The 8851-nt window shown below is 45.4% G+C and overlaps 1 protein-coding gene across 1 annotated transcript; it reads right to left on the bottom strand.

The window, feature by feature from the left end:
* Nucleotides 1–5742: 5742 nt before the first annotated feature.
* LOC106350660 lies at nucleotides 5743–7533 on the bottom strand. The gene has a single exon (XM_013790519.1). The coding sequence runs from the start codon at nucleotides 7531–7533 to the stop codon at nucleotides 5743–5745; it is 1791 nt and encodes a 596-aa protein (XP_013645973.1).
* Nucleotides 7534–8851: the final 1318 nt, after the last annotated feature.

The following is an 8851-nucleotide window of genomic DNA, read 5'->3' on the forward strand; positions in this document are numbered from 1 at the left end:
AACGCAACGCCTTTGTCAAATTTACGTCATGAAACAAAGGTCTCTTTTTTTTTTCCACAACTCCAGTTCTTTTGCAGTTCAAAAGCTGGTACTCTATCTACAGTTGGTTTCTCTTTAACCAACGGGTCTTGGGCTATTGGCACTTGAGGGATAACTCTAATACGATGAACCCGCAGTTCGATCTCTGTTGGCCATCAGTGCACTCATGGGGCCCGGTTAACCTCGGTAGCCGGACACCGTGGATAATTCAAAAAAGTAAACGTTTGTTTCACTTTGGTCGCCAAATTTGTAAGAGGTATTATGCATAGGTCGCATAACTCCTTTAACATCGATCTCATCCGGCTCTGACTCTTATCTTTGTCATGTGATTTTCAAACGTTCACAGCCAAGGTTTGAATGCATCATGGTGAGCTACTTTCTGAGAAACAAAGACCAGGAAGGACCATTGGCTTGAATGAGAGAGCACGAGTGGTTCTACTCGGGAGACATTGGGGTTATACACAAAGACGGTTACTCGGAGGTCAAAGACCAGTCAAATGATGTGATCATATGCTACTATTGGTACAAGATTTGCACAGTGGAGTAGTAGTTTTCTACCTTATATTACAAGTGTACTTTCTTATTAGCTTTTTTTTTTTTTTTGCTAAAACGTTAATATCATATAAAATGAAAAAAGGATTTTACAAAGTTAAAATCCTAAAGACAACACTTCCAAAGCATAAAAAGGAAAAACAAGGAAGTATTACAGAGGGTTTTACAGATTTCTAGAACAGACTTTACTCAAACTTAAACCAAGAAGACAAGAGAGTGTTGTATAGTCTCCTTCCCCTCCTTCCTAAGAGAATATTTCTCACCTCTCGATCAATAATCCTGAAAACCGTGTCCGGAGGGATAAAAACTTGGTTATGGAGGATATTATTTCTCTGACGCCAGATGTGGTAGAGAGTAGATTGGGTAACAATTTTCTTCTTTTTTTTTGGTCAAAAACTACTTCATTAAAATTCAATCTAAAAGGTTACACTCCTTCGAGGGAGGCAGAGTCTACAAAGGCGAGAGCTGACTTTGCTACCAAGTCAGCCTCTGAATTGTTTAAACGAGGAATAAAACTGAAGCAAATAGAATCAAACAAGGTACTGAAGTGATAGATGTCGTACAATATCCCATATAGTGCCGGTCTGGTTTCCTTCGCCTTAATCATGGAGATTAGGACTTGAGAGTCAGAGTAGACCGTCAGGGTTCGAAAGTTCGACGAAGCAGCCGTCATGACTGCAGAACGGACAGCAATGGCCTCGGCCATAAATGCTGAAGAGATAAAATGTCGGGAGAAGCTGATGTTTGGAATGCGAAGAGATGAGGAGCCTTTGAAAATACCGCCAATACCGCACCTTTTTGTGATTGTGCTCCAAGCCGCGTCGGAGTAGCAGGCCAGCTCCGTGGAAGGGGGCTCTGTTGCTCTGGGCTGCAAGGTCGGTGAGTGGAGGGTCGGGCATGAGGGGTTTGCTTGTGCTGATTGCCATTCCCTTGCATCTGTAATAGCCTTGTTGAGTACTTCTTCTGCTATGTAAAACCTATTATCAAAGCATACTTTATTACGTGATTTCCATAAGTTCCACAACAACCAGGGCCACAATGGTAAAGCTACACCAATAGGGGGGAGAGTGATCAACTTGCTGCCTTGAGATAGCAAAGTAGCAAGCGAAGGGATCTGAGTCCCCGGTTTCCATACAAAAGGAGCCATCTCCCATAACATGACACAAATACATGGAGATCATCTTCTATTCCGCCGCATCGTTTACACGCAAATGGGGGGACTCCTCGACTAGATAGATTAAAGCTAACCGGGATTGCTTTGTTAATTATCTTCCATAAAAAATCTTTTAACTTCGGCGCCGTCTTCAGGTTCCAAATATGCTTGAGCCAATCAAACTCCAATGGGAGGAGAGACAAGTTATGATTAGAGGCACAAGCCACCCCATACCCTGTCTTAGTACTGTAGCAGCCCCGCGCATCAGGGAGCCACACCATGGTGTCTTCTGCTGGGGCAGAACTCGTGATAATGCCACATATTATCTCCTCATACTGAGGCAAGTATCGTCGGATGTTGTCAAGGTTCCAAGTATTGGAGATTGGGCAGAGGAGGTTACTAACTTTAAGAAGTGCAGATTCCTCCGTAGGGGGACCAATGGGAGCTTCCGGGAACGAACATGACAACTATGGGTCTCTCCATACATTGATGTTTTCACCATTCCCCACCGCCCAACCTAAGCCCTTCTTGAGTACTTCTTTCCCGGATAATATGCTCCGCCAGCCATGTGAGGCCGAGGCTGGTGGTACACAGTCCAAGAAGGATGTGTTTTTAGCATATTTTCCAAGTAGAACTTGCGCTACAAGGGACGTCGGGTCCTACATCAATCTCCACCCGATCTTTGCCAGCATAGCATCGTTGAAGGTTTCAACATCCTTAAACCCAAGACCACCTGCGTATTTTGGCTTGGTTAGCGTAGTCCATGCAACCCAACACATCTTTCTCTTCTCCGGATTTTCGTCCCACCAAAAGCACGTAAGGAGGGATTGCTTTGTTAATTATCTTCCATAAAAAATCTTTTAACTTCGGCACCGTCTTCAGGTTCCAAATATGCTTGAGCCAATCAAACTCCAATGGGAGGAGAGACAAGTTATGATTAGAGGCACAAGCCACCCCATACCCTGTCTTAGTACTGTAGCAGCCCCGCGCATCAGGGAGCCACACCATGGTGTCTTCTGCAGAGGCAGAACTCGTGATAATGCCACATATTATCTCCTCATACTGAGGCAGGTATCGTCGGATGGTGTCAAGGTTCCAAGTATTGGAGATTGGGCAGAGGAGGTTACTAACTTTAAGAAGTGCAGATTCCTCCGTAGGGGGACCAATGGGAGCTTCCGGGAACGAGCAGGACAACCATGGGTCTCTCCATACATTGATGTTTTCACCATTCCCCACCGCCCAACCTAAGCCCTTCTTGAGTACTTCTTTCCCGGATAATATGCTCCGCCAGCCATCCGAGGTCGAGGCTGGTGGTACACAGTCCAAGAAGGATGTGTTTTTAGCATATTTTCCAAGTAGAACTTGCGCTACAAGGGACGTCGGGTCCTTAATCAATCTCCACCCGATCTTTGCCAGCATAGCATCGTTGAAGGTTTCAACATCCTTAAACCCAAGACCACCTGCGTATTTTGGCTTGGTTAACGTAGTCCATGCAACCCAACACATCTTTCTCTTCTCCGGATTTGCGTCCCACCAAAAGCGCGTAAGGAGGGACTGAATCTGTTTGCACAGAGAGGATGGTAATTTGAAGCAGGACATCGCATAGTTGGGCATTGCCGCTAGAACCCACTTGAGTAGAACTTGTTTCCCCGCACCGGAGAGGAATCTGGTCGTCCAACTGTTGATCCGTTGTCTGATTCGGTCTAGGATAGAGGCAAAGATGTCCCTTTTCTTACGGCCAAAAAGTTCGGGCAGGCCAAGGTACTTACCTATCCCTCCCTCCGCTTCAATATCTAGAGTAGCTTTCACTCCCAGTTTCACTTCCGGAGGGGTCTTGGCCGAGAAGGTAATTGCCAATTTTTGGAGGTTTATCCGTTGGCCCGAAACAGCTTCATATATATTGAGGATCTCCTTTAGTTTCGAGACAGCAGTGGCACTAGATCGACAGAAGAACATTGTGTCGTCCGTAAAGAGAAGATGATTGATGAAAGGGCTTCCACGCGAGACCCGGACTCCCGGAAAGGTTCCTTTAGCTTGAGCGTTGTCGCATAAGGAGGAGAGCACCTCAGTGCAGAGGATAAACAGGTACGGTGATAGGGGATCGCCTTGTCGTATACCACGAGATGGAGCTACGTTCCCTTGTGGAGTGCCATTCACCAAGAATGAGTACGAAACCGACTCAACGCAAGCCATGATCCACGATATCCAAAGGGGCTCGAATCCAAGTTTGCTAAGCACCATGTTTAGGAAGTTCCATTCAATCCGATCATACGCTTTACTCATGTCTGTTTTCACAGCCATAGAGCAGAACTTCTTTGCTTCCGATGTCCGAAGATAGTGGAGAGTTTCATGTCTGAAGAGGACATTGTCCGCGATTGCTCTCCCGGAAACAAAAGCTGATTGGGACTTAGAGATGAGCTGCGGGAGGAAAGCCTTGAGTCTTCGAGTGAGGATTTTGGCAATGATTTTATAATGTGTATTGCACAAGGCTATCGGCCGGTAATCCACTACCTGTCTCGGGCAGGTTCCCTTAGGGATCAAGCGAATGTGAGTTTGGTTTTGTTGTGGATCAAGCCTGCTGGTCTCGAAGAATCTGAGAACTTCTTTCGTCACATCCTTGCCAACTATATGCCAGTAAGATTGATAGAATTTGAAGGAGAAACCGTCCGGTCCCGGAGCCTTTCCGCTGTTTATAGAGAAAGTTGCATCTTTGACCTCTTGGGCAGTTGGCATCTTTATGAGCTCAGCGTTCATCTCCGCTGACACCTTGCATGGGAGGAGATCATGGACGATAGAGAAGTCACCAACGCTTTTGGTGGTGAAGATGTCCTGATAATACTTCGTAATGACCCCAGCTATCTCCTTCTCTTCATAAAATTCAGTCCCTTCTGAGTCTTCAATAACCGAGAAAGAGTTTTGCATTCTCCTTGTTCTTGTAGCCGCATGAAAGAACCCGGTATTTCTATCCCCTTTCTTCAGCCATTGGATTCTGCTGCGTTGGAGCCAGAACTGTTCCTCTTCATTGTAGGCCGCCGCAAGAGTTCTATTCAGCTCCTCAATGCGAGGGAGGTCTGGTGTCGCCGCCGAGAGGGCATCATCCAGAGCTATTTTTGTAGCTGAGACCACCTCGTTTGCTTTCTGATTTCGTTCCTTGGTCCAGAGGATGATTCTCCTGCGACAAGCGTTGAGTTTCTCAATCACTAAGGACAGTGGCGAGCTATTCGAAGTAGTGGTAATAAGGTCTGTGATCTCCGGGTTCTCGGTGAGTGATCTGTCGAAGCGAAAGATACCTCTTTTCCGTAGGCCACCTGAATTAAAGTAAGTAATAAGGGGTCTGTGGTCTGACCCTTCAAACCGCAAGTAACAACTTCTGCCCATCGGGAACAGTTCAGACCATGAGCAATTAACCATCGAGCGGTCCAACCGGGATCTGATGAAGTGAGTCCAGCGTGTTCCCCTCCACGAGAGATGGTTACCGGCGTGCTAAAGATCCCATAAGCCATTCTGGGAGACGAATGTACGGAAGGTGGTGAACGAGCCTTCCCATCTTGGCGGTCCACCTTCCTTTTCCGAATTGTTCAATATATCATTGAAATCACCCGTGAGTAGCCACATGAGTTCTCGGTTTTTCCCAATGCGCGAAACTTCCGCCCAAAAAACCGATCTATTCTCAACTATCGGAGCTCCATATATAAAGGAAATAAAGGAGGAGGTGCCTTTGAACTCTACCTTGGCGTCAATGATATTAGCTGAGGACTCGAGAATTTTGAGCGTGACGTTGTCTGACCAGAGGAGAGCTAGGTCACCACTGAGTCCCTGTGGGGGGATCGAGAAGAAATGAGGATAATGAAGATCATGAGTCTTTTCTTTAACGTAGTCATCGCCATTTTTGGTCTCCATGAGGAACATAATGTCTGGGAGAATACTTTTCCTAATCTCCTTAAGACGACGAATTGTAAAGGGATTCCCCAGCCCTTGACAATTCCAGCTCATTAGAGCTAAGGAAGCCGTGGAGGCAGGGACCGAAAATCCGGTCCCTCGTCTCTTGAAGCCGGTCCAGCCCTCGAGATCTTTGGAGCTGGTGGTGGGAGGGTGTTGCTTGTACTAGCCTTATTCCAAGGTAAAGATCTTCCTTTCTCTGTGCAGATTCTCTTCCGAGGTGCGTTAGTAGATCGTGCAATATTAACCTTTCTCAAGTTGATGCCCTGCATCGGGCTTCTAGCTACCCTTCTACTTGCAGTGGTTCTTCGTTTAGGGACTTTTACGGAGTCAGCAACAGCAGCAGCAGATCTTTTAGTGGAGGTTACCGCTACGGTTTGATTCAACGTTGCTCTGGTTTTTTCCTTGCTTCCCAAGGATGCGAGACCTCCTAGTCTTTCCGAGGCTGGAGCTCTGACTTGTTCCACCGTGGGTGATGTAGTTACCTGTGCACTAGGTCCTGACGTTCCCCTCCCAGGGGGGCTTCCCAGAGGTGCTGCACCTTCACTGCCAATAATAACCTCATGTAGCCTACTTTCCCCACTTATTGAAGAGCGTTTGGGAAGCTGGTCGTGAAGATCAGGTTCTGCCAGTCGGAGTAGGGCTGATCGCCTCTCACTAGATTTACCCGACTCTGTCGGGTTCGAGTTCCCCGAAAGATCTATCCTCTCTCTCGGGGGGAGAGGTGGTGGGGTGTGCGAGGAGACTGATCCATTTTGTCTCTGATGAGATCCCCCTGTCGCTTGGCCAGGTGATGCTTGGTTTGTCTCTTGAAGCACAGACCTCTCACTTTTTTGAATATGAGAGTTAGAGACAATTGAATTGTTGTTATCTTGTCTGATACGCCAATCCAATCTACTGCGGGAATTACGACGAGCTTGTTCACGATGATCATTGGAGGGTATAGAGACCTCCGACCGTTGAGAATTAAGTGCAGGTGGTCTTCGAACATATTCCATAGAACCTCTATATGCAGAGGAGTTTTGATCCCGTCGATGGTAGGACTTTCTATCGTCCTGAGTTGAAGGAGCTCGTTGGGCCGGAGGATAGTACCCTCTTCTCTCATCGTGTCTTCTTTTTGCAGCCTCAATGCAGTCCAGAGCAATGGCCTGGGTGATTCCCAACTTTCTTTCCTTTGCAGGAGGATCCCCCGGTTGTCTGTGTGGACATTCTTCTTCTTCATGAGACAGGGAAAAGCAGGTGAAACAGTGCTTTTCTATCTTCACATATTCGAATTCTACTTCGGTAACATCACCGGAGGGGAGCTCTATCTCTGCCTTCATTTCCAAGGGAAGCAGGCCATTGATATCTACTCTAACCCGAGCATCTTTGACATCCCGAATAGAGACGTGACCCAATGAATTACCGATCGTATACAACGTCTGGTCATCCCAGAAGTGAAGTGGGATGCCATGGATCCGTACCCAAAAGGATATGATTGATGGGAATGTCGGAGATATGATTGGCTCCCAACGCTGTAAAAGAATCATCCACCGTTTGTGATGGTAAGGGCCGTTAGCTAGTACTGAGAGCAGGTCCCTTTCCGATTCAAACTTGAATTGAAAGAGCTCAGGCCCAAGGTCTCTGCCTTCTACTCGTCCTTCAAGATTCCAGATTTGAGGCATAATGTCAACTATTGCTCGTGGCCTTTGGAAGCGGGGGTTAGTTACTCGTCCAATGAGCGTGAGGAGGTTGTTAGCAATTAGAGCCTCATTGTTGCTGGCTGGTATCTTTATAGGAGATTTCTTCCTAGAGGTGGTGGGTTTCGCAGTCCATTTTTCCTTTTCTGATCTTGAGTACTTGTGAGCCATCGCTAGCTCAGAGATACTTCAGAGAAATGTCCTGACAGTAGCAAAATAAGTTGAAACTCTATAACAGAGCAAAGGTGATTTCGGTAGTGAGAGGGAAGCGTAGAGTAGTAACTTCTAGAGAAAGCTCTATGAACAGAGAAGATTTGGGACACCATTGTTGAAAAAATAGGGTTTCAGCTGATGCAGACTCCCAAGGCGAGTGCATAAAACCAGTGAGAGACAGCCATGGTGTTCGGTGACGGGAAAGCTTGTAGAGGTTTGGTCGGTCCGGGAAGGGTTGAGGCGACGGCGTCGCTGACCCTCCGACAGGATGTCGGGGGTTGAACCCGGTGTTTGCTAGCCAAAGGTGGTTTTCGTTTGAAAAATTTACCAAAAAAGGTCGTAAACCAGATACAAGATGGAAACCAGGTAGGCGAAAACCGGGGAGAGTTAACCAAAAGGGAAAAAACCAGACAGTTGGAACTGTCTAGGAAAGCGTGCCTGAGAGAAGACTTTTTAGAGAGAGATCGTATGTTTTGACTATATATTATGTAAGCGATTAGTGATGATGATATCAAAAGAGTAACAATTTTCTTCAAAGTGCAGAAATTTCCTCGGGCTGGTGCCTTTATACAAGAGAGTGTTGTATGGTTTCCTTCCCCTACTTTCTTATTAGCTTTGGCCATTTTATTGTCCTGATGAATTGAAGATGAGTTGCGTTTGCAAACAAAAAGAAATCCTCGGCATAAATTCTAAAGAAGAACAAATTGTCAAACAAAGAAAACATGAAGCGACTGATTTTGAAAGCAAAGAGGAAAGACATTGTCCAGAAACTGGTGTTGAGATGGGTTTTCGTTTTTGATGTAACGGGATGGTCCATTATTAACATTGAGCCTTTATAAACCTAATATGGCTCAGAACCTTTGCTATAATTTTTTATTAACTTTATTTTTGACAAGTTACATAATTTATTTTATTAATTTATTCATATAAGGTATTTTCAATATTATCTTTTCAGAGTTTTTGTTATTTTTGTTTTCACTCACTCACTTTTTATTAAAGGTGTTTTCTTATTTCAATAAATCAAACAGACCACATGAAGCCAGTCCTCTTTTCTCATGAGCAATTTTCGTGGTCTTTTCAACACTGAAAAATGTAAATATAATGAAAGCCAGAAAATTCTGCGAAATATTGTTGATGTTGATACAAATTTCGTTCGACATCAAACCAAAAGAAAATAATTTCAAGTGAATAATCAAGAAGCTTCCTCTATCATATAGTTTGAGAAAACTTATTTAGTAGCACTAATATATAACTTTAATAATCTCTTGTGGTATCG

This window comes from Brassica napus, chromosome C7, assembly GCF_020379485.1.
Source record: "Brassica napus cultivar Da-Ae chromosome C7, Da-Ae, whole genome shotgun sequence".
Taxonomy (NCBI): domain Eukaryota; kingdom Viridiplantae; phylum Streptophyta; class Magnoliopsida; order Brassicales; family Brassicaceae; genus Brassica; species Brassica napus.

Coding starts and splice junctions, on each gene's coding strand:
- LOC106350660 (XM_013790519.1), bottom strand. CDS start 7,533: ATGGCTCACAAGTACTCAAGATCAGAAAAGGAAAAATGGACTGCGAAA.